The 27012-nt window shown below is 45.4% G+C and overlaps 1 protein-coding gene across 1 annotated transcript in view; it reads right to left on the reverse strand.

The window, feature by feature from the left end:
* The window catches only part of SLC8B1 (solute carrier family 8 member B1), an 81171-nt gene that overhangs the window by 25339 nt on the left and 28820 nt on the right, over positions 1–27012 (reverse strand). Inside the window, exons 7-11 of the mRNA XM_077296337.1 lie at positions 26217–26321; positions 25868–26035; positions 24594–24701; positions 18584–18640; positions 16337–16467 (exon numbers count right to left, since the gene is read on the reverse strand). Coding sequence (XP_077152452.1) covers positions 16337–16467; positions 18584–18640; positions 24594–24701; positions 25868–26035; positions 26217–26321 — 569 coding nt within the window. The remainder of the gene's footprint in view (positions 1–16336; positions 16468–18583; positions 18641–24593; positions 24702–25867; positions 26036–26216; positions 26322–27012) is intronic.

Here is a 27012-nt window from a genome sequence, read left to right on the forward strand (position 1 = left end):
GTCAAGACTGGCGCACAAGCTGAAAGGGCAATATTACTCTCCCACTGTTTTTTATGTTTTTTTTTGTTTTTTTCAGGGAGACTTTAGAAACCAAATAATATTAAAAAAACCAAAAAAAAAAAAGGCTTTCTATGGCCCACTGAATGAGAGGGAGAGAGGTGGCACACCCAGGAGTCAAGACTGGCACACAAGCTGAAAGGGCAATATTACTCTCCCACTGTTTTTTTATGTATTTTTTGTTTTTTTCAGGGAGACTTTAGAAACCCAATAATATTTAAAAAAAAAAATAAATAGGCTTTCTATGGCCCACTGAATGAGAGGGAGAGAGGTGGCACACCCAGGAGTCAAGACTGGCACACAAGCTGAAAGGGCAATATTACTCTCCCACTGTTTTTTTAGGTTTTTTTTTTTTTTCAGGGAGACTTTTGAAACCAAATAATATTAAAAAAAAAAAAAAAAAAAAAAATATAGGCTTGCTATAGCCCACTGAATGAGAGATAGCGCACACACAGCAGTGGCACACAAGCCCTGACTGAGGCCAATATTTTTCTCCCACTGATTGATGTAGTGTTTCTGTGTTGAGGTAGATTTTAGAACACAAATCACGGAAAAAATAAATAGGCTTTCTATGGCCCACTCAGTGAGAGATGGCACACACAGGGATGGCACTGTAGCAGAAATGCCAATCTTAATCTCCCCCAAAAAAAAAACAAAAAAAAAAAAAAAACTGTCCTACAATTACTATCTCCCTGCAGTAATGTAAGCCAGGTATGGCAGGCAGCAATAGGAGTGGACTGATGCACAAATTAAATAAAAAGTGTGGACAAACAAAAAAGATAGCTGTGCAGAAAGGAAGGAACAAGAGGATATGTGCTTTGAAAAAAGCAGTTGGTTTCCACAGTGGCGTACACACAGCAATACAGCTATCACGGAGCCTTCTAGGGCAGCCCAATGAGCTACAGCGCTGAGGGGAAAAAAAAAAAAAAATAGCTTCCACTGTTCCTGCACACCGAAGGTGGTGTTGGACAGTGGAAATCGCTGCAGCACAAGCGGTTTGGTGGTTAGTGGACCCTGCCTAACGCTCTCCCTGCTTCTGATGAAGCGGCAGCAACCTGTCCCTAAGCTCAGATCAGCAGCAGTAAGATGGCGGTCGGCGGGAACGCCCCTTTATAGCCCCTGTGACGCCGCAGACAGCAAGCCAATCACTGCAATGCCCTTCTCTAAGATGGTGGGGACCAGGATCTATGTCATCACGCTGCCCACACTCTGCGTTCACCTTCATTGGCTGAGAAATGGCGCTTTTCGCGTCATTGAAACGCGACTTTGGCGCGAAAGTCGCGTACCGCATGGCCGACAAGCACAGGGGTCGGATCGGGTTTCATGAGACGCCGACTTAGCCAAAAGTCGGCGACTTTTGAAAATGATCGACCCGTTTCGCTCAACCCTAGTCATATGTACTGAAATTGTTTAAGTTATATGCTACTAACTTCAGTGCAAGGTGATGAGGAATATATATAAGTACAAGTTTATTACATCACAGGTAATAAAGGCATTTAAGTGCTGCAAAGCTGTGAAGTATGCTTATGACCTCAAAGTTTATTTATTTGTGTATGTGGGCCGCCCCCCCCCCCCCCAAATTAGAAATCACGGGGACTAATAGCTGAAGTTCTATGTATGCTGTGAACTTTTTAAATATAATATACAAGTCTAACAAGGCTCATAGACTTACATTGAGAGCATGTGACGGAGGCTGTGGTCACCAAATGGAAGTGCACGACCCCGAGTGGCCCCAGAAAAAGCTCAAGATGGCAGCTGGTGAGTATAAGGCCGGCGTCACACTAGCGAGTTTTACGGACGTATGAGCGCATAAACTACGTCCGTAAAATACGCATTACACACGGCCCAATGATTCTCTATGGCCCAGCTCCTATCTGCCGTATATTACGCATCCGTAATATACGGTCTTGTACGGCCGTAGAAAATCGCAGCATGCTGCGTTTGTCACCGTATTACGCAAAAAAAAAAAAAAAAAAAAAAAAAATCGCCAATGAAAGTCTATGGGGGCGAGAAAAATACGGATTACACACGGACCAGCAGTGTGACTTGAGAGAAATACGCAGCGGTGTTTGAATCAATTGCCGGCTTTTCATTTCTCCTTCACAAACCCGACAGGATATGAGACATGGTTTACATACAGTAAACCATCTCATATCCCTTTTTTTTTTTTCCATATTCCACACTACTGTTAGTAGTGTGTATGTGCAAAATTTGGGCACTGTAGCTTGTAAAATAAAGGGTTAAATGGCGGAAAAAATTGGCGTGGGCTCCCGCGCAATTTTCTCCGCCAGAGTGGTAAAGCCAGTGACTGAGGGCAGATATTAATAGCCTAGAGAGAGTCCATGGTTATTGGCCCCCCCTGGTACAAACATCTGCCCCCAGCCACCCCAGAAAAGGCACATCTGGAAGATGCGCCTATTCTGGCACTTGGCCTCTCTTCCCATTCCCGTGTAGTGGTGGGATATGGGGTAATAAAGGGTTAATGTCACCTTGCTATTGTAAGGTGACATTAAGCCAGGTTAATAATGGAGAGGCGTCAATTATGACACCTATCCATTATTAATCCAATTGTATGAAAGGGTTAAAAAAAAATATAGTTCTTACCGATAACGGTATTTCTCTGAGCCCATGACGGCACCACGGAGAGGGGATCCGCCCACCAAGGACAGGAAACCTACAGATAAAAAGGCGGTACCACTCTCCCGCATCAGTTGTTTACTAGAGAACGATGGGAGACTATGGAACAGCTTATTAGTTTCAACATTACTTTATATTAACTTAATTGAGATACCACGTGGCCTATCAAAAAATAAACTATGGCACTATATTAACGTGCACACCCATAAGTGAAGGGAGGGAATGTACGGGTGCCGTCATGGGCTCAGAGAAATACCGTTATCGGTAAGAACTATATTTTTCTCTGTCGCCCATGACGGCACCACGGAGAGATTTCATAGATTGTACATTCAGGGAGGGACCACCGCTTCCAGAACCCTTTTACCGAAAGTAAGGTCCGAAGAGGAAATAAGGTCCAATCTATAGTGTCTATTGAATGTGGAAGGTGATGACCAAGTAGCGGCTCTACATATCTGATCGATAGAGGTTCCGGCCTTCTCCGCCCAAGAAGCCGCCACTGCCCTCGTTGAGTGAGCCTTGACTTCCCCTGGAACAGACACTCCACTTGACGAATATGACAAGCTGATAGCGTCCGTGACCCATCTTGCCAAAGTGGATTTGGAGGCTTTTTTCCCCTTTCGGGGACCCTGAAAGCATACAAAAAGAGAGGCATCCTCCCTACTCTCTCTAGTGGCTTCTAAATATTGTATGAGACATCTCCTTACATCTAACGTATGTAATGCTTCCTCCTCTTTATTTTTAGGGTTAGGACAGAAGGAGGGAAGAGAGATCTCTTGAGTTCTATGGAACCGGGAAGCCACTTTCGGGAGGTATGCAGGATCTATCTTGAGAATAACTCTATCCTCTAAAACCTGAGTGTATGGAGGGTTAGCAGATAAAGCTTGTATGTCGCTAATCCTACGAGCGGATGTGAGGGCAACCAGCAGGGAAGTTTTGAGGGATAGGATTTTTAACGGGACCTCCTCCAAGGGTTCGAAGGGAGGTTTAGTCAGGGCTCTAAGGACCAAATTTAAATCCCATTGAGGGGAGGTTTTAATTGGAATTGGCCTTGATCTGCTTGCTGCCCTGATAAACCTTGAAACCCACCGATTCCCTGCCAGATCGTAATTAAACAGAGCTCCCAATGCTGCCACATGGACTTTCAGTGTACTCGTGGCTAAACCGATCTCCAACCCCTTTTGTAAAAATTCTAATACAGTTTTAAGGGGAACCTTTTCTCCTACTTTGGAACCTGATGATGATAGGAATTTCTTCCATATCTTCCCGTATTGTTTTGTCGTGACCGGTTTCCTACTTTGTAAGAGAGTGGATACTAATGCTGGTGAAAATCCTCTATCCTCTAGTAGCTTCCTCTCAAATGCCAGGCCGTCAAGTGTAAGTTCATAACTTGTGGATGGTTGATCGGCCCTTGGGAGAGCAAGTCTGGGAGGTCTGGGAGTACCCACGGGTCGGATATCGACATTCTCCTCATCCAAGAGAACCAAGGTCTCTTCGGCCAGAACGGGGCTATCAAGATTACATGAGCCCCGTCCTCCCGAATCTTCCTCAGCACTGCCGGAATCAGGGCAAATGGGGGAAATGCGTAAGCTAGATGATGCCGCCATGGAATCAGAAACGCATCCAGGGCTACCGGGTTCCCTTGAGGATTTATGGAGCAAAAGGAGGTTACTTTTTTGTTTGTGTTGTTGGCAAAGAGATCTATGTTGGGAACCCCCCATTTTCTTGTAATCTGGGTAAATACCGTCTGATTTAGCTCCCATTCTCCTTGCTTTAAACTGGAGCGGCTTAGAAAGTCCGCTTTGAAGTTGTCCACCCCCCTTATGTGTAGACTTGTCAGGGATAAAAGGTTGCTCTCGGCTATCTGAAAAATTTCGTTGGTTACCTCCATCAGTTTTTTGGAGCGAGTCCCCCCCTGGTGAGTCAGGTATGCTACTACCACCCTGTTGTCCGACATGACTGACGTGGTGGGAGTGAAGGGCCCCCAAGAATTCCTGGAGGGAGAACTTGACCGCAAGGAGCTCTTTCATATTGGAGGATTCCTCCCGCAGGGATGTTGGCCAGGTGTTTTGAGCTACTAGGTCACCTAAATGAGCCCCCCAGCCACTGGGGCTTGCATCTGTCGTCAGTATCTTTGAGATTGGGATTACCCATGGGACTCCCTGGGAAAGATTCCTTAGTGATGCCCACCAGGTTAGTGACCGAGTTGTTTTTGGAGATAATCTCAACCGACTTTCTAAATGCCCTCCCAGAGAGATCTCTTCTGATAAAATCTGCCATTGAAGGTGTCTCGAATGGAGCTGCGCCCATTGGACCGCCGGTATGCACGAAGTCATGGATCCTAAGAGGGACATAGCCTGGCGTAGTGTTATAGAAGGGAGGGCTTGTATTTTGGCCACTCGTCTTATCATGCTTTGTATTTTTTCCTCTGGAAGACGGCACTCTTCCTTTATAGAGTCCAGTATTAGACCCAGATATTCTTGGACCTGGGAAGGTACCAGTCTGGACTTTTTCAAGTTTATCAGCCAACCCAGATCCTGTAGGGACCTTGTCACTGTATCCAGCTGATTGCTGCAGTGTTGGGGGGAGGAGCCTATTATCAAAAAATCGTCCAGGTATGGTACAATCAAGGTGTCTTGCTCTCTGAGATGAGCCATTACCTCCGAAATTATTTTTGTGAATATTCTCGGGGCTATTGCCAGTCCGAACGGTAGGGCTGAGAATTGAAAGTGACGTAATGTCCCCCTGACATGAACTGCTATCCTGAGAAACCTCTGGTGATCTATGTGGATGGGGACGTGATAATAGGCATCCTTCAGGTCCAGGACTACCATAAAACACCGAGGAAAAAGCATTTTTATAGAGGATTTTATCGTCTCCATCTTGAATGGTTGAATCTCTAGGTATTTGTTTAGGCTCTTCAGGTTTATGATAGTCCTGTAAGACCCATCTGGTTTTTTTCTCAGGAATAGAGGGGAATAATAACCTTGTTCTCTTTCTTGTGGAGGGACTTCTAGAAGAACCCCCTTGTCCACTAGTCCTAGGACCTCGTTCTCTAATGCCCATTGTTCTTCCGCTGAAGACTTTGGAGAGGTTATTGAAAAGAAGGGACGAGGAGTTCTCAGAAATGTTAGCTTTAGACCTGATTTTATTATGCCCAGGATCCATTGGCTGCATGTAATCTTTTCCCAGGCCGGGAGAAAGAGTGACAATCTCCCCCCCACCCGGGGCCAACCTTCATTGAGAGGGTTTCTTGCTGTCGCCGGGGTTTTTATTAAACAGGTACCCTTTATTTCTGTTTTTCTTATCCTCCCATTTTCCCTGGTTTCTCCCTTGCTTTTTACGGAAAAACCTCTTGCTCCGAAAGGGCCGTTTGTAAGCGGGGAAACCCAGGGCAGGAAAAGATTTCTTTTTATCTCCTGCCTTCTCCAGGATGTCGTCCAGGGTGGGGCCAAACAGAAATTCCCCTTCACAAGGAATAGTGCATAATTTAGACTTCGTCTGTAAGTCCCCTGGCCAGCACTTAAGCCAGAGGGCGCGCCTTGCCGCGTTAGAGAAGACCGCTGACCTGGCAGCCAATCTAATAGAATCAGCAGAAGCATCTGGTAAAAATGCGGCCGCCCCTCTTAGTACCGGCAAGGTGTTCAGTATGGAGTCACGGGACGCCTTCCCCTTTAGCTGGCCCTCCAGTTGGTCTAACCAAATCATTAATGAACGGGACGTGCATGCGGCTGCGACTGCTGGCTTTAGACCTCCTCCAGATGCTTCCCAGGCACTTTTGAGAAAAGCATCCGCTTTTTTGTCCATAGGGTCTTTTAAGACCCCCATGTCTTCAAAAGGAAGGGCAAATTTTTTAGACGCTTTAGCAATAGCTACGTCTAGCTTGGGGGCTTTTTCCCAGAAGGAGCAAGATTCGTCTTCAAAGGGGTACTTCCTTTTTGGCGTCAATAACGCCTTTCTCAAGGGTTTCTTCCACTCCTTTTTGATTAGTGCGGAAATAGTTTCATTGAGTGGAAAAGCCCTCTTTTTCTTTTGCTCAAGACCTCCGAACATGATGTCCTGAACCGACCTTTTGGGGTGAGAGTCTACTAACCCCATAGTGCTCCTCACTGCTTTAATGAGGCCATCGGTGTCTTCTAAGGGGAAACAGCTGTGACCCCCAGAGGAAGAAGACGATGACGAAGAAGAGGAGGAGGTGGTGGAGGAGTCAGATGAATCTGAGTCCGCACTATCCTTGTCTGTATTAGACACCGGGGACGGAGACCTATGTTTAGTCTTCCTCCGTTTTTTTCCCCTTTTCAGAGACTTAAAGGTGTCTTCTACCTGATTCTTAATCAGGGTTTTGAGGTCAGCTGCAAACCCGGGAAGCCCCTCGGATACTGTTTGCTGTATACATATACTACAAAGTCTTTTCTCCCAGGTATTTGGAAGATCTTCTTTACACAGGGCACAAATCCTATGCTTGGTTTTCCCTAAGCTCTTCTTTCCCGGTTGAGGATGCTCCATGTCCGTCTTTTTCCCCGACGCCGTACTGGACCCCTTGCTATGTTGGGACCTTTGGCGTTCTTTACCGGTGGTGTCCTGGTGTCCTTTTTGCTGTCGCCGTTTTTGCTGCTGCTGCGGCGATGCTGATGGTGGTGGTGGTGACTCAGGTAAGGGTGATGCCATGTCACTCATTCTGATTGCAGGTATGGCCTCACGTAGGCTGCTGTCAATCGACTGATGATGCGGCTGACCGCCGCTCTGCTCTGGCCGCTGATGCTGTGCTCTGCGCCGGTGCCGTGCTCTGCACTAGTGCTGCGCTCTGCGCTGGTGTTGAGGCTTGTGCCGCTGCTTGCGCTGCGGTCTTTCGCCTCCTGATGACTGGAGCCAGGTCCATTTTATATCGCCGCGCTTCTCGTGGCGCGCTTGCGCAATAGCTGCGGCCTCGTTCCCGGCGCCTGCGCAGAAGCGCCCATCCGGTGCCTGCGCAGAAGCGCCCATCCGGCGCCTGCGCAGAAGCGCCCATCCGGCGCCTGCGCAGAAGCGCCCATCCGGCGCCTGCGCAGAAGCGCCCATCCGGCGCCTGCGCAGAAGCGCCCATCCGGCGCCTGCGCAGAAGCGCTCAGAATCGAACGCCGCCGGCGGCTGCGCAGAAGCGCCCACCCGGCGCCTGCGCAGAAGCGCCCATCCGGTGACTGCGCAGAAGCGCTCGCAGAACGCCGGCGCCCACGCCATTCGGCGCCGCAGGAGCTCCCGCACACGCGCGGGCGGCCCAAGATGGCGCTGCCCATGGCGCACATGAAACGCTGCCTCTCCGGAGCTCCCGGTTTGCTTGCAGCCTGCATGCGCGGTCCCTGCACGCCTCCTGGCCATGCAGTGTGCAGACTGACGCTTGAAGGGGGGAGAGCCGCGCTACCTCTCCCGCAACCACAGAGGGACCCCCCTGGATGTTGCCGCTGCTGCATCTTACCTAGGGAGGTGACCGCGAACTCCATGTCACCTCCCCCGCACACCCTAGAGGCCCACTAGCCCCAGCGGTGGCGCTTCGGGTCACCACACCAGCCGAGGCAGAGGGACCCCAGCTGCCTGAGTCGGACTGATTGGCCCCGGAATCCCACGATGATCTTCTTCTGGTGAGTCTGTAGGTCTCCCATCAAGGACAGGAAACCAACTGATGCGGGAGAGTGGTACCGCCTTTTTATCTGTAGGTTTCCTGTCCTTGGTGGGCGGATCCCCTCTCCGTGGTGCCGTCATGGGCGACAGAGAAAACCCACATTATTAAAAAGTATTTTAATGAAAAACACACAGGTTGTTTTAATATTTTATTGCTCTTTCAATCCACCTGAAGACCCTCGCTCTGAAAAATAATAAACCAACAATATACATACCTTCCGATGATCTGTCACATCCCACGAAGTAAATCCATCTGAAGGGGTTAAATCATTTTACAGCCAGGAGCTGTGCTAAAGCACTCGCTCGTGCCTGTAAACCCCCGGGTGCTGAAAGGAAAGCTGGGTGATCTGTAGTTACCTTGAGTTGCGGTGATGCGCCCTCTGCTGGATGTCCTCATGAACTGGAGCCTTGGAAAAGTTTCCACGCTCGAGTTCATATGAGGACATCCAGCAGGGGGCGCATCACCGCGACTCAAGGTAACTACAGATCACCCAGCTTTCCTTTCAGTACCCGGGGTTTACAGGCACGAGCGAGTGCATTAGCACAGCTCCTGGCTGTAAAATGATTTAACCCCTTCAGATGGATTTACTTTGTGGGACATAACGGAAGGTATGGAATATTGTTGTTTGGTTTTTTTTACTTTGTTTCAGGACGATGGTCTTCACATGGATTAAGAGTCTAATGAAATAAAGACACAGGGTGTTGTAATATTTTATTAAAATACTTTGTAATCATGTGTGTGTGTTTTATTAACCATTTAGTACTAGTGGATTAATAATGGATAGGTGTCATAATTGACACCTCCATTATTAATCTGGCTTAATGTCACCTTACAATAGCAAGGTGACATTAACCCTTCATTACCCCATATCCCACCGCTACACGGGAGTGGGAAGAGAGTGGCCAAGTGCCAGAATAGGTGCATCTTACAGATGTGCCTTTTCTGGGGTGGCTGGGGGCAGATGTTTGTAGCCAGAGGGGGCCAATAACCATGGACCCTCTCTAGGATATTAATATCTGCCCTCAGTCACTGGCTTTACCACTCTGGCGGAGAAAATTGCGCGGGAGCCCACGCCAATTTTTTCCGCCATTTAACCCTTTATTTTACAAGCTACAGCGCCCAAATTTTGCACATACACACTACTAACATTGGTAGTGTGGAATATGCAAAAAAAAGGGGATATGAGATGGTTTACTGTATGTAAACCATGTCTCATATCCTGTCGGGTTTGTGAAGGAGAAATGAAAAGCCGGCAATTGAATTACCGGCTTTTCACATATCGCACGGAATTAAATATAAATACAGAATATATATATATATATATATATATATATATATATATATATATATATATATATATATATATATATATATATATATATATATATATATATATATATATATATATATATATATATATATACACACACATACATATATATATATACACACACATACATATATATATATATATATATATATATATATATATATATATATATATATATATATACATATATACACATACACATACACACATATACACACACACACACTGTATATATGTTTTAATGAACATTTGAGCCCATAAATCCATTAGATGTCGGTTTTGCAAGCCTGCGAGAAAATATCGCAGTACGGATGCCATACGGATTACATACGGAGGATGCCATGCGCAAAATAAGCTGACACACCCTGCCTACGGATGACATATGGACCACTATTTTGGGAACATTTCTCCGTATTACGGCCGTAAAAAACGGACCGTATTGTCTTACGCTGAGTGTGACGCCGGCCTAAGGCTGTGTTCACATGTTGCGTTTATGCCAATTTTAAGCTGCGTTTTACAGTACCAGCAGAGGCTATGTGATTTCAGAAGTCTCATGCACACAGTTTTTTTATTCCTGACAATTGGAACACTACTGTTTTTTTTTTTTTTTCTTCTTCTTTCTTTTTTAAACTGCAGCATGCCACTTTTGCAGCATTTTTTCACCCATAGAAAACAAGCAAGTAGGTATTAAGTTTTGCTGCTTTTTAGAGGAAAAAAAGAAAAACAAACAGGTATAGCAGTATGTGAAACGCATTTAGTAATGACCCCTAACAAATTTGACACCACTGGCCTCACAGAAATGGATTTTCAAAGTCACTCTAAGCCAGGGGTCCCCAACCTGTAGCTCAGGAGCCACATGTTGCTCGCAGTCCCATGAGTTGTGGCTCGCAGCTGTCTGCCAGCTTGGTGCATTAGCTCTAGATTTAGTAAACTGGTATGAAGAGCAAATCTCAAAATGGTGAACTTTGTGAGTAGCCCTGCAGAGAAGAGCAGATTTGGTTACACTTCTACTGGTCATGGGGATTTAGAGATAATTTAAGTATGGTATGCTTGAGACAGGATGAAACTACCGGTCAGAGGAGGTGCTTGAAGATGGATGTGACTGGTGGGAGTGCGTGATGGGAGAATGCTTAATATTGTGGGAACCCCTAGATCTTGGTATACTGCTTTGGGGTGATTTGTGTGGCAAAGCTTTGGTTATCATTATACCCGTAATGGGGGCTTTGGATGCCACTACTGTGAGGGGGGCAGTAGCTGGATGTGGCCGGCGACCCTCTTGCAGAGTGGAATGTGGCTCTCAAGGTCAGAAAGGTTGGGTGGGGACCTCTGCTCTAAGTATTTGGTAAACCTCATGGAGGCCCAGACAAATTGTACGCACAGCAATTTTTGACACAAAAATCGCCATTCATCATTTGCTAACTCGACTCCTGTAGATGCAATAGAAATGATGTTTTAGGGCCTGTTCCTTCATATGAGGCTACTAAAAAAGCCATAGTTCGGCAATACTAGAATGTTGATGTTTTATACAACACTCCAGTGTTCCGCATGAGCATGACCCATAAATGGTTTGAGCCCATCCAAAAATGTTTGCATTACAATGATAATACAGTGTGTCATCCCCGAGAGGATTCCATCTTTGACAGTCTTTTCAAAGTCCGGCCGGTCATTGAGCACTTCAACAACAAGTTTGCTGAGGTGCACTTGCCCCAAAGGGACATCTGCATGACAAGTCTCTAATCCATTTCAAGGGGAGGCTCAAATTCCAGCAATACATGCCCAGTAAGAGGGCCAGGTACAGAATTAAGCTGCACAACCTGTGTGAATATCTGAAGGGAAGGATCCCCAGATTGAACCCACTGAATGTCTCCCCATGTCCTGGGAGTGAGTGGGAAAATTATGCGGGATTTGGCGCACTCATTGCAGGATCAAGGTCACCACCTCTACATATACCAGCATCCTGCTCTTTGCAAGATACAGATGGCAACACTCAGAGCACTGTTCGAGTACCTCTATACAGGTTTGCAAACAACAATCTGTACTGCGGAACAACAAGAACATAGAGGAGTTGAGATCTTTGATCAAGTCCTCCAGCCATACAGTGCGATTAGGAAAGCCAAGCCAAGGTGCAGTGCAAGAAGCTGGCCATGCACACCAAAAGGATGGCAGTGCACAACGCTTTCATGCGAACACAATGTGCAGACCAGGCCAGACCAGTAAATCGTACCCTCAGTCCCAGGAGGTAGTGATCAAGGTCCTAATCATTAGAGATCAGGAAGGCGCGGACTCCAGTACTTTTGGAACTGAAGGTGCTGGTATACAGGCCAACATTTCCCCGGGGAGGTCCCTCAAAAGCACAGAAAAAAGGGAAGGTTGCAAAAGGTGCGGAGTGTGATACAGAAAGGGGAATACACAAGGAGAGCACTTATCAATGTGACAACTGCCCTGGCAACCTTGACCGTGTATAAAAGAATGCTTCAGACTGTACCACACATCCATGGACTACCAAATTAATTTCAGATTTCCACAACTCATGTATCCAACCTGATGCACTCTAAGCCACTTGCGTATGCCACTGCATTATAAAATTCACATACCAGGAAACAGTGGGGTCACTTGTGGGCAGTTTCCACTGTTTAGGAACATCAGGGGCTCTCCAAATGCAACATGACACCTACAGACCATTCGATCAAGGTCTGTGTTCCAAAATGTCACACCTTCCCTTCCGAGTGCCCAAACATTGGGGGGGGGGATTTTCACAGCGCTACATTATAAACTTCTGTGAAGCTCTTAGGGATTCAAAGTGGTCACCACACATCTAAGCAAGTTCCTTGAGGGGTCTAATTTCCAAAATTGGGTCACTTGTGGGGGAGGTTTCCACTGTTTAGGCACATCTGGGGCACTCCAAATACGACATGGCGTCCGCTAATGATTCCAGCAAATTTTGCATTCAAAGGCCGGCCTCACACTCAGCGTATGTAAATACGGACCGTTTTTTACGGCCGTAATACGCAGAAAAGTCCCCAAACTAGTGATCCGTATGTCATCCGTAGGCAGGGGGTGTCAGCGTATTTTGCGCATGGCATCCTCCGTATGTAATCCGTATGGCATCCGTACTGCGAGATTCTCGCAGGCTTGCAAAACCAACATCGAATGGATTTATGTGCTCAAATGTTATTTAAAACATATATACAGTATAATACATATATATATATATATATATATATATATATATATATAATTATTTTTTTATTACACTGTATGTATATTTAATTCGGCGCGATATATGTGAAAAGCCGGTAATTCAATTGCCGGCTTCTCATTTCTCCTTCCCAAACCCGACAGGATATGAGACATGGTTTACATACAGTAAGCCATCTCATTTTTTTTGCATATTCCACACTACTAATGTTAGTAGTGTGTATGTGCAAAATTTGGGCGCTGTAGCTTGTAAAATAAAGGGTTAAATTGCGGAAAAAAATTGGCGTGGGCTCCCGCGCAATTTTCTCCGCCAGAGTGGTAAAGCCAGTGACTGAGGGCAGATATTAATAGCCTAGAGAGGGTCCATGGTTATTGGCCTCCCCTGGCTACAAACATCTGCCCCCAGCCACCCCAGAAAAGGCACATCTGGAAGATGCGCCTATTCTGGCACTTGGCCACTCTCTTCCCACTCCCGTGTAGCGGTGGGATATGGGGTAATGAAGGGTTAATGTCACCTTGCTATTGTAAGGTGACATTAAGCCAGATTAATAATGGAGAGGCGTCAATTATCACACCTATCCATTATTAATCTAATATTACGAAATGGTTAAGAAAACACACACATTATTACAAAGTCCTTTAATGAAATAAAGACACAGGGTGTTGTAATATTTTATTATACTGGTAATCCAGCTGAAGACCCTCGTTCTGTAACAAAGGAAAAATAAATAAACAACGACGGAAGGTATGGAATATTGTTATGTCCCACAAAGTAAATCCATCTGAAGGGGTTAAATCATTTTACAGCCAGGAGCTGTGCTAATGCACTCGCTCCTGCCTGTAAAACCCCGGGTGCTAAATGGAAAGCAGCGTAATTGTCCTGTAGTTACCTTGAGTTGCGGTGATGCGCCCTCTACTGGATGTCCTCATGAACTGGAGCCTTGGAAAAGTTCCCACGCTCGAGTTCATATGAGGACATCCAGCAGAGGGCGCATCACCGCGACTCAAGGCAACTACAGATCACCCTGCTTTCCATTCAGCACCCGGGGTTTTACAGGCAGCAGCGAGTGCTTTAGCACAGCTCCTGGCTGTAAAATGATTTAACCCCTTCAGATGGATTTACAGCGTGGGACATAACGACGGAAGGTATGGAATATTGTTGTTTGTTTTTTTTATGTTTGTTTCAGGACGATGGTCTTCAGGTGGATTAAGAGTCTAATGAAATATTACAACAACATGTGTCTTTATTTCATTAAAATACTTTGTAATAATGTGTGTGTTTTATTAACCATTTCATACTATTGGATTAATAATGGATAGGTGTCATAATTGATGCCTCTCCATTATTAACCTGGCTTAATGTCACCTTACAATAGCAAGGTGACATTAACCCTTCATTATCCCATATCCCACCACTACACGGGAGTGGGAAGAGAGTGGCCAGGTGCCAGAATAGGCGCATCTTACAGATGTGCCTTTTCTGGGGTGGCTGGGGGCAGATGTTTGTAGCCGGGGGGGGGCCCCAATAACCATGGACCCTCTCTAGGCTATTAATATCTGCCCTCAGTCACTGGCTTTACCACTGGCGGAGAAAATTGCGCGGGAGCCCACGCCAATTTTTTTCCGCCATTTAACCCTTTATTTTACAAGCTACAGCGCCCAAATTTTGCACATACACACTACTAACATTAGTAGTGTGGAATATGCAAAGGGATATGAGATGGTTTACTGTATGTAAACCATGTCTCATATCATGTCGGGTTTGGGAAGGAGAAATAAAAAGCCGGCAATTGAATTACCGGCTTTTCTCTAACACCGGTGCGTATTTCTCTCAAGTCACACTGCTGGTCCGTGTGTAATCCGTATTTTTCTCGCCCCCATAGACTTTCATTGGCGATTTTTTTTGCGCAATACGGTGACAAATGCAGCATGCTGCGATTTTCTACAGCCGTACAAGACCGTATAATACGGATCAGTAAAATACGGCTGATAGGAGCTGGGACAAAGAGTCAAATGGTGCCCTTTCCCTTCCGATCCCTGAGCCCAAACAGTGATTTGCCTCCACATAGGGCATTTTGGCATGCTCAGGAAAAATTGCACTACAAATTTTGGGGTCCATTTTTTTGTGACCCTTGTGAAACCAAAAAAAAAAAAAAAAAAGTTAAATGTTCATTTTCTCCTTCCACTTTGCTTCACTTCCATTTTTATCTGATGTAAATTACCGTATATACTCGAGTATAAGCCGACCCGAGTATAAGCCGACCCCCCTAATTTTGCCACAAAAAACTGGGAAAACTTATTGACTCGAGTATAAGCCTAGGGTGGAAAATGCAGCAGCTACCGGTGAATTTCAAAAATAAAAATAGATGCTCCATACCGTTCATTATTGCCCCATAGCTGTGCCATATAGTGCTCTGCACCGTTCATTATTGCCCCATAGCTGTGCCATATAGTGCTCTGCACCGTTCATTATTGCCCCATAGCTGTGCCATATAGTGCTCTGCAGCGTTCATTATTGCCCCATAGCTGTGCCATAGAAAGCTGTGCCATTGCTGCTGCTGCAATAAAAAAAAATAAAAAAAAATGACATGCTCAGCTCTCTTGCTTGCAGCTCCTCAGCGTCCCGTCCCGGCGTCTCTCTGCACTGACTGATCAGGCAGAGGGCGGCGCGCACACTATATGCGTCATCGCGCCCTCTGACTTGCACAGTCAGTGCGGAGAGACGCCGGGAAGATGGAGCGGCGCCCGGAACGCGGACAGGTGAATATGTAATACTTACCTGCTCCCGGCGTCCCGCTCCTTCCCCCGGACAGCTGGTCTTCGGTGCCGCAGCCTCTTCCTCTATCAGCAGTCACCGTGACCGCTCATTAGAGAAATGAATATGTGGCTCCACCCCTATGGGAGTGGAGTCCATATTCATTTCTCTAATGAGCGGTCCCACGTGACCGCTGAACAGGGGAAGAGCTGCGGCACCCGGAGACCGTGGGACTGCAGGGACAGCGCCAGGAGCCCCGGAAGCAGGTGAGTATGCCTCAGCGCCCTCTCCCCCTCACCTGCCGACCGTGACTCGAGTATAAGCCGAGAGGGGCACTTTCAGCCCAAAAATTTGGGCTGAAAATCTCGGCTTATACTCGAGTATATACGGTAGACATGTGGGAAGTGTTATTTATTAACCATTTTGTGGGACATCTCTCTGATTTAAGGGCTTAAGAATTCGAAAAGTTAGAAAATTGCTATTTTTTTCCCCCCACAAGTCGTATCGAACAAATTTTACCACCATCATGACGTATGATAGGTCGCGGGAAAAAAAAAAAAAAGTCTCTGGATCGCTTCAACAGATTCCACTGATTCTGAGTTACCTCAAAAGGGACACTGGTCGGAATTGTAAAATTCGCAAAACAACCATGACTAGCTCTTTAGGTGCATTTCTGCTTGAACAATTTTACACTAGATACCCTTACCTTAAAAACCTTTAAAATTTTCCAATGCCAACGTTTCCGTCTCCACTTCCTTGAGTCCACTGGGTTGAGCCCATCCCACATTATCTCCCATGTAGTGCTTTGCATCGGCAATAATGGCTGATACTCATCTCCTAGGTAATCAGTGCAAAAGAAACATATCACATACACAATTTTATTTGGCAACAATTTCATTTGTGTGACTCAAGTTTATTTTTTAGTCAGGAACATACTCAATATATAGTCCTATTAGTGTATTCTTTCCAAAACAAATCTAATGATTGGCAAAAGTGACCTAGACTCACAGAAGTCAGACAGCAGTATGGGTTCACGAACTTCTCACTTCATAGGTTTTTTTGGAATATATTTATTAAATCTCCTTTAGGCCATGTGCACACTGCATCTTTCGCACGCTGTCCCACCCACAGTTTTCCCAGGCGAAGCCACTTGAGGAAAATGCCAGCACTCGTTTTTCTGAAGCGGCTGGGAAGGCATTATCAACGTTGCCCTAACAGCGGCTCCACCACTGGCATCTTACTATAGAAGGTGAAGAATAGAGAGCGAGCAGCTTCACAGAAGAAGCCTAAAAAACATGTCCTGTGAGTTTCCTCCACAAAGTCTTGCCTCTGGCACTAGTTGTATTTTTCCACAATGTACAGAGGGAGCAGTTACAGAGACGACTCTACAGACCTATTACAACTCAGAACCAGCCTCCTGAGGAGAATCGACACTACATTTATTCCAATCTGTCTAAAATGACTGCAAACTACACAGCCAGCTTCACAAAAGGCCTTCAGATCACGTTGCCTCAGAATTATTCTGCTTTGCATGAGTAACAGTTAAGTAAGCAGTACCAGCTAAGGTCCCACAGACATGGAAACGGTCCTCCACATCTTATGGGTTAATAATCCATTTTAGCTGGGCATCTTTGATTATATCAAATAAAATAAAAAATAAAAAATACAAATACAAATAACTACACTGCAGCTAAAATCTATTAAATGCCTCAAAATCCCATCTCTAAAATTGCAACAAATGAAAGGCCCATAAAATGTACACCAACATGGAAATGTATACAGTTGAAGCTACAGGCCCAAAGCCTAAGGCTGCATTTACACATCTGTCAAGTGCTCCAATTTATGTATTTTATTTTTAAAATTCACAGTATTTGGACCCATAGAGCAGAATTAATGTGTTCTCACCTCCGCTAAAATTAAAGATCTGAGAGTGAGATCCGTTTGACTCAAAGCAGGTCCTAAGCAGAGTCCATGCCTGTGGAGTGTTGACACTCACAAGTGTGTGAATGCAGTGTTACACTGAACTAACCCAGGTTCTTCGGGCGACTCTTCCTCATCTTCTAGTTCAGTGTTTCTCAACTGCAGGCCTCAAGTCCAACCAACAGGTCATGTTTTCAGGATTTCCTTAGTATTGCAGAGGTGATTGAATTAATGCTTGAGTAGGTGATGAAATCATCAATTATGCAATACTAAGGATATCCTGAAAACTTGACTTGTTGGTGGGTCTTGAGGACTGGAGCTGAGAAACACTCTGCTAGTTGGATGTAGGTTGGGGTGAGAACCCGTTTGGGAATTAGGCCGGGATCACACACAGCGAGATACGGCCGAGTCTCGCAGGTTAAAACCAAGCTCTGGCAACGGCACTCCGGAGCAGAGCGTGCAGCCGCATAGCAATACATGGAGCCACACGCTCTGCTCCGGAGTGCCGGTGCCAGAGCTTGGTTTTAACCTGCGAGACTCGGCCGTATCTCGCTGTAGTGTGACTCCGGCCTTAGAGTAATTATATTGTTGCATTTAGTAGTTTGGATTCAAAGTGGCAAGTACGTACGCATGATATAAAAATCAAAGGATTTGGATCCAAACAACGTTGAATCCAAATTTTCATCTTACCCGGGACTGTTTGGGAGTGTGTACTTCTATAAAAAAAAAAAAAAAAGAAAAGCGCACGGCTTATCGTTTGTGATAGCGACAGCCAAGTGCCGTGTTCACACGATGCCGCCTACTCTTTTGTATTTGTAGGACTTCGCTCAGGGGAGGCAAGTTTCAGAGTGTAGATTCCCATCAACCTACACATTGCCATGACTGGTTATCACACAGTGGCCGGTTTGTAAACCAAGTTTAATTTATATAGCAGTAATACAGATCAGACATCAGCCAATATTGGCACACAATATGCTGCTGCATATATATTTTGCCTAAATAGCAACTTTTTTTTTTTTTTTTATGATCATACCATACTCTGAGCCATGAGGGGTGGGGAATGCATCATCTTCTGCCTCTGTCAACAGCTCTGAAAAAAAAAAAAACCACAACATCAAAAAGCAACAGATCACGGAAATTAACTAAATCCATATTAAAATTGTTTTCTTGATCATGGCATATTACCATTTAGAAACAGAGAATTTTAAGCACAATTGTTGTTTCAATAATAAGTGGTTGTGTGTGCACATGGGGAAAAACACCATTTCTGGGGGAAGGCAGATTTCTTCCCTTCCCTGTCAAAATGGGATTCTGCTCCTTCACTTGTAGGACACCCCCAGAGGCAGAAGTAGCATGGCGGACATTATGTTGCAGTTAGCGAGCAGTTAATCTGTGAATGCAGATAACACATACCAAGCATCACAGTCTATGGTCTCTCCTCTCCTACCCCCTTTCTCCATAGACTGCTATGGGAAGCAGCTGTAATCTGACCCCTCAGGGTGTTTAAATCCTGCCTTCACTAAAGACTGATTAGAGCAGGGAAATCCGAGTAAATTAAATTATCAGAGAATCACGTCAATTATGGTGATCAGTCTCCCTGATGAGGATAAGATGGGAAAAAAAAACAAACACACACCATACATAAACAGTGGTTGCAAAGGTATTCACCCCCTTGACATTTTTCATGTTTTGCTACATTAACCTAGAATTTCACTTTTTTGGAGGGTTTGCATCAGCTCATGTAAAGAACATGCCTACAACTAAACATTTGTTTTTTTGCGAAGCAAACCAGAAATAGGACAAAACTGAAAACTTCAATGCGCAAATCTATTCCTACCCCTAAAGTCAGTACTTTTTAGAGCCTCCCTTTCACGGCATTTACAGCTGCAAGTCACTTTGGAAAAGTCTATCTTGCTATAGGGATTTTTGGCCATTCCTCAAGGCAAAACTGCTCCAGTTCCTTCAAATTAGATGGTTTCCTTTGGTGAACAGGAATCTTCAATTATGACCACAGATTGTCAGTTTGATTAAGGTTTGGGCTTTGACTAAAGCCACACAAACATTTACATGTTTCCCCTTAAATCACTCAAGTGTTGCTTTTGTAGTATGCTTTGAGCCATTGTCTTATTGGAAGGCGAACCTCTGTCCCAGTCTCAAATCACTGAGATTGAAACAGCTTTTGCTCAAGAATATTCCTGTATTTTAAAACATCCATCTTCCCTGTCCCTGCTGCCAAAAACCATCCTCACAGCATGATGCCACCATCACGTTTCACTGTGGGGATGGTGTTCTTGGGGTAAAGAGCGGTGTTGATTTGGCCCCAGATGTAGGGTTTACCTTGGTGGCCAAAAAGTTCAGTTTTGGTCTCATCTGACCACAGCACCTTTCTCAATACATTTGGGGGTCTCCCGCATGTCTTGGCAAACTCAAAACAAGTCTTACAATTTGTGTAAGTAAAGGCTTTTTTCTGCCCACTCTTCGATAAAGGCCTCCTTTATGGAGTGTACAGCTTGTTGCGGTTGTATGGACAGATACTCCAGTCTCTGCTTGGGAACTCTGCAACTCCTTCAGGGTTACCTTTGGTCTCTGTGCTGCTTTTCTGATTAATGCTCTCCTTGCTCGGGCTGAGTGTTTTGGTGGGCTGCCCTCTCGACAGGTTTGTTGTGGTGCCAAGTTCTTTCTATTTGAGGATAATGGATCTGATGGTGCTCCAGGGGAACATTAGAGATTTGCATATTTATTTTTGCAACCCAACCCTGACTTTTACTGCTCAACAACTTTGTCCCAGACTTGTTTGGAGATCCTGTTGATCTTCATGGTGTTTAGTTAGGCTACTTTCACACTTCTGTCAGTACGGGGCCATCGCAAACTGTCGGGCCAACGGACGTTGTGCTAAATTTAGCACAACGTGGACAGCGGATGCAGTTTTACAACGCATCCACTGCCCAGTGTGATCAGCGGGGAGGTGGGGGCGGAGTTCTGGCCGCGCATGTGCGGTCGAAAATGGCGGATGCGTCGCACAAAAAAAACGTTACATTGAACTTTTTCTTGTGTGTCACGTCCGCCAAAACACGACAGATCCGTCGCACTACGGATGCGACGTGTGCCCAATCGCTAATACAACTCTATGGGCAAAAAATGCATCCTACAAGCACATTTGCAGGATCCATTTTTTGCCCATAACGACGGATTGCGACGGAGGGCAAAAGACGGAAGTGTGAAAGTAGCCTTAGGCTGGTTTCACATTTGCGTTTTTTGCCGCTGCGTTTTAGCGCAAAAAAAATATGTGTTTTTTTCCCTATATTTAACATTAAAAACGCATGCGTTTTTTTGTATGCGTTTTGCCGCGTTTGACGACGCATGCGTCGTTTCTATGCAAAAAAACGTTTTGCTGTCTATGTAAACGCATGCGTTTTTAAGCACATGCATTTGGTTGCGTTTTAAACGCATGCGTTTCAATAGAAAAAAAACAAGAATACACACTGATAAGCCACCCCCCACCATTAAGGTGATAAAGGGATCCAAACCCTAACCCTAAGGATCCTAACCCTAACCCTACCCCTAGGGGTCCTAACCCTAACCCCAACCCTAGCTATTTCTATTTATAGTGGGTTTTCTAGATGATTTTGATGATTGGCAGCTGTCACACACTTCTCAGCATGCGTTTCAAAAACGCAAACGCAGGAAAAAACGCATGTAAACGCGTCAAAACGCCGCGTTTTTTTACCGCATGAGAAAACGCATGCGTCTAAAAAACGCAGCGTTTGCATGCGTTTTTTTCACCACCTGCGTTTGCGTTTTAAACGCTGCGTTTTTAAACGCAAATGTGAAACTAGCCTTAGTGATGCCTCTTGCGTAATGGTGTTGCAGCCCCTGTGGCTTTTCAGAAAAGGTGTGTGTATACTGACAGCCCATGTGACACTTAAGTCCACCTGTGTGCCATCTCCCATCACCAAGCATGTGACTTATGAAAGTAATTGAGTGCTTCATAGCAAAAGCAGGGAAAACATCTCCATATGCCAATTTCTAGTTATTTACGCCCACAAACGTAATTTATACCTATATTTTTCTCACATCACCAACTTAGACTATTTAGTGACGATTAATCACACACGCAAATCTGATTACAAAAATATTTAAACACAGGTTGTAACGTAAAATATTGCTAAAAAGCCAAGGGGTTGAATACTTTCACAAGCCACTGTATATCTCCCATCTCCATTCGGTCAATCCGTGGAATGCTGACTGCATTCAGATGTCCCCCGATTGTAGTCTGATATTTTCTACGGATTTGAATAGCCAACGGCGATCGGAATATAGGATCAAGCTCTGGCATGTTGCAAATGTTTTGGACAATATGACATGTGCACAACCCCACAGACTAAAGGCCCCGTCACACATAGCGAGATCGCTGCTGAGTCACTAGTTTTGTGACGCAACAGCGACCTCAGTAGCGATCTCGCTATGTGTGACACGTACCAGCGATCAGGCCCCTGCTGTGAGATCGCTGGTCGTGTCGGAATGGCCTGGACCGTTTTTTGGTCGTTGAGGTCCCGCTGACATCGCTGAATCGGTGTGTGTGACACCGATCCAGCGATGTCTTCACTGGTAACCAGGGTAAACATCGGTTAATAAGCGCAGGGCCGCGCTTAGTAACCCGATGTTTACCCTCGTTACCAGCGTAAATGTAAAAAAAAACACAAACACTACATACTCACCATCTGATGTCTGTCAGGTCCCTTGCCGTCCGCTTCCTGCTCTGAGTGCCGCCGTACAGTGAGAGCACAGCACAGCAGTGACGTCACCGCTGCGCTCTGCTCTCACTGTACGGCGGCACTCAGTCAGAGCAGGAAGCAGACGGCAAGGGACCTGACGGACACCGAAAGGCGAGTATGTACTGTTTGTTATTTTTGGTAACCAGGGTAAACATCGGGTTACTAAGCGCGGCCTTGCGCTTAGTAACCCGATGTTTACCCTGGTTACCCAGGTGCTGCAGGGGGACTTCGGCATCGTTGAAGACAGTTTCAACGATGCCGAAGTCGTTCCCCTGATCGTTGGTCGCTGGAGAGAGCTGTCTGTGTGACAGCTCCCCAGCGACCACACAGCGACTTACCAACGATCACGGCCAGGTCGTATCGCTGGTCATGATCGTTGGTAAGTCGCTATGTGAGACGGGGCCTTAACAATGGTCTTAGTGCAATCTGATGTTTTGTTGTATCGCACTCGGACTGGTAATACGGTTATTTGCACAAGCCCTAAGGGTACTGTCACACTATACGATTTACCAACGATCACGACCTGCGATACGACCTGGCCGTGATCGTTGGTAAGTCGTTGTGTGGTCGCTGGAGAGCTGTCACAGTCAGCTCTCCAGCGACCAACGATGCCGAGGTCCCCGGGTAACCAGAGTAAACATCGGGTTACTAAGCGCAGGGCTGCGCTTAGTAACCCGATGTTTACCCTGATTACCAGCGTAAAAGTAAAAAAAAAAAACCAAACAGTACATACTTACATTCCGGTGTCTGTCCCCCGGCGTTCTGCTTCTCTCCACTGTGTCCGCGCCAGCCGGAAAGCACAGCGGTGACGTCACCGCGTTACCGCTGTGCTCGCTTTCCGGCTGGCCGGCGCTCACAATGCAGAGAAGCAGAACGCCGGGGGACAGACACCGGAATGTGAGTATGTACTGTTTGTTTTTTTTAACTTTTACGCTTGTAACCACGGTAAACATCGGGTTACTAAGCACGGCCCTGCGCTTAGTAACCCGATGTTTACCCTGGTTACAAGCGAACGCATCGCTGGATCGCTGTCACACACAACGATCCAGCGATGACAGCGGGAGATCCAGCGACGAAAGAAAGTTCCAAACGATCTGCTACGACGTACGATTCTCAGCAGGGTCCCTGATCGCTGCTGCGTGTCAGACACAGCGATATCGTATGGATATCGCTGGAACGTCACGGATCGTACCGTCGTAGCGACAAAAGTGCCACTGTGTGACAGTACCCTAAGAGGCAATGACGTGGAAGCAGCGGCTGAGAATAGCAAGTCTGATAAGTGGGTAAATAAGACATTCTTCTTGACTAGCACACGTTAAGTTTACTTCATTTGCATTAAGTCTTTTTTTTTTTTTTCTCTAACATGAGAACAAAGACCATCATAAACAGTGTAATATTTTACTGATGTCACTATGGCCTTGTTGGATTTTCAATACACCCTGTACTTTGTTCTCACTGGGGCCAAGCTGCTGCCAATGGGGTAGACATGCCATGTAAGGAGGCTTGTGGAGCCATGCAGTTGGCAGACACAGTCATGTGCTGTTTTAACAATCTGTCATCTATTTCTGCTTTAATGGTTACAGAAGGAACCAGCTGTAGGCCTCTTTTGTATTCACTTTTACACTCAAGAACAAATGCACTGGATAGAAGATTCAGAGTTCTTGGATTTTAACATGGCCAACCCTTTGTTTCTATGAGTTTAACATAGCATTATCACCAATCTATTGTCTAGCAGTTACTGGCTCTCATCAAGACGATCCAGCTAAAATTATTGAAGCCAACATTGCTCCATGACAAGAGTATGCAAATTAATTTTCACTTTGCCTTAAGGCATCTCATCTAGCCAATCACTACCCAACTATGCACTGATGGGTGAAAGTATTGGAGACCGCAGTATAAAAAAAGGGTTTCTGATTGGTGTAAAATATTGTGAGGCTTATTCAAAGAATGGGACATTGACTAGAGCAGATACACCCAATAAGTGGCAATAATGAGAGTTTTCCTTTTGTTGGAGGAGAGAATTTGCATCCCCCTACTCAAAAAAACATGCATATTAAACCAAGCCAAGGACATATGCGAATAGAAGCACTGAAGAGCTGCTGGCCAGAAAACTCTTTCAAATGTCAACTAATGTATTTGTAAGGGGCTAGTATTACTTGAGCAATCATCTTGCTGTAATGAAGTTGACACAGAAGAGAATACATAATCAAGAAGTTCCAAGCACACATTGAGACAAATTTGTAGTGAAGCATCTAAAGAGACCCATACCTGGTTGCTCTAAGCTGGGGGCTGCCGATAGCTGACGACGCATTCTCTGGTAGACCCAAGTGGAGAGGACAACCACAAGGACATAAGCCAAGTAGAGAGTTAAGTACACTGGAAAAAAAATGATTGAAATTAAAGGGAACCTGTCACCCCGTTTTTTCAGTATGAGATAAAAATACTGTTAAATAGGGCCTGAGCTGTGCTTTACAATAGTGTATTTTTTGTCCCCCGATTCCCCACCTATGCTGCCGAAATACCTTAGAAGAGTCACCGTTTTCGCCTGTCAATCACGCTGGTCTGGTCAAATGGGCGTGGTGAAATCGCTGTTTCTCACCCACCTCTTGCTTTTTTTCCCGGCATTGGCGTAGTGGTTCACACATGTGCAACAGCCGAATGCACTGCGCAGCGGCAGAAAAAAAGAGCGCGATCTGCGCTATTCACCGGTTTATCGGCGGCGGCCATCTTCCTGAGGCCGCACGTGCGCAGATGGAGTGCTCTGCTTCCCGGGGCTTCAGGAAAATGGCCGCGGGAAGCCGCGCGTGCGCAGATGGAGATCACGGCGGCCATTTTCCTGAAGCCCCAGGAAGCAGAGCACTCCATCTGCGCACGTGCGGCCTCAGGAAGATGGCCGCCGATAAACCGGTGAATAGCGCAGATCGCGCTTTTTCTGCCGCTGCGCAGTGCATTCGGCTGTTGCACATGCGAACCACTACGCCAACGCCAGGAAGAAAAGCAAGAGGTGGGGGAGAAACAGCGATTTCACCACGCCCATTTGACCAGACCAGCGTGATTGACAGGCGAAAACGGCGACTTTTGTAAGGTATTTCGGCAGCACAGGTGGGGAATCAGGGGACAAAAAAATACACTATTGTAAAGCACAGCTCAGGCCCTATTTAACAGTATTTTTATCTCATACTGAAAAAATGGGCTGACAGGTTCCCTTTAATATTGCATAAGAAATAGTGTAACAAAAATGAATGCGAAAAGACTGATATTTCTTAAGACTGAGCAACAAAAGTAAACTGGCTAATGTAACGATAAATAGACAAAGTAAAATGCCTTTATACAGTTACTAAAAGACACGCCAAAATAGTCATAGTCGGCCAACACTAATGTGTATGGGAGCGCCAGCAAACTGATAGTTAAGGAAGCGGTGAATGGGGGGGAGATGTTAATCTGGCATGTCTGATTTAGCAAGATATCTCCCCAATCACAAGCTAAAGTCTAAATAACAGGCGGGGAAGCAAGGAAAAAATAAAATAAAGAAAACCACATACCAAAGACTTCTGGCAGGCTCACATAACCTCGATAGAGCACATAAAATGTGAGGAAAATGGCAGACATATAAAACACAATGTCCCTCAGAAATGGACGAGAAGCGGCTGTAAATGGTTTCACCAATGCAATGCTTCCAGCCACCACCGTGGTGACAAACACACCGGCACCTGGAACAGATAGGGCATCTCAATGGTTACTGATAAGATACTACATATATATATTAAAAAAAAAAAAAAAAGAAAACACAACCTTTACAAAAAAAATTTGTAGTTTGTCAAATGCCAGTTCTGAAAAAAAATACGTACACAACATTTACGCAAGAGGATTTTGTAACTGTAAAAATCATACCAAAAAGTGCACCTATGGCTAGCCCAGCCGTTCTGGAGTCTGAGAAAGCAGCAACAGCACTGAAAACATCAGGAGCACCGTTCCCAAAGGCCAAAAATGTGACACCATGAAGATCAACTGTTAAGGTAAAGAAGTTTTCTAATCGTGAGATCTGGGTTTATTTAATTGAAATCAAGGCAAGCAAATACCATGATGGAGCTGCTGTAGAAGAAAGCCTACCATAAAAAATATGTCAGTATACAAGATACACTCACCATCTATATAGTCACATCCTTCTCCAGATTGACCCATTCTGTCATATTGTAATGTGGACTATATCCAAGTAAGGGTCATATTCCTTTCTGGCATAACTAGGTGGCTTCCAAATTATTTTTATTATCTCAGAGTATGTAAATTTTGCTGTGAATCTGTGACAATTTACAATGAATCTGAAATAAACATTTGTATGCAGAAAGTAGGAATTAGTCCTACCGGTAAGTAGGTCTCCAGGAGTCCATCATGACAGCACCACCAGGAGGTTGTCCTTCTTATCCTTGATAGGGACAGGAAACACAGAAGAGGTTAAATAGCCCCTCCCCACCTCCACCCCTCAGTGATTTTTCCAAGTACCACACCAGGATGGATGCAACTCTATTTTATTGAAATTCCTTCTACACATGTTTATATCACATATCAGACAGGAACTCAAGGGAGGGTATATAAGGGGTGCTGTCATGATGGACTCCTGGAAACATACTTACCGGTAGGACTAATTCCTACTTTCCAGGACATCCCTCCTGACAGCACCACCAGGAGA

The sequence above is a fragment of the Ranitomeya variabilis genome, chromosome 1 (assembly GCF_051348905.1).
Source record: "Ranitomeya variabilis isolate aRanVar5 chromosome 1, aRanVar5.hap1, whole genome shotgun sequence".
Lineage (NCBI taxonomy): Eukaryota > Metazoa > Chordata > Amphibia > Anura > Dendrobatidae > Ranitomeya > Ranitomeya variabilis.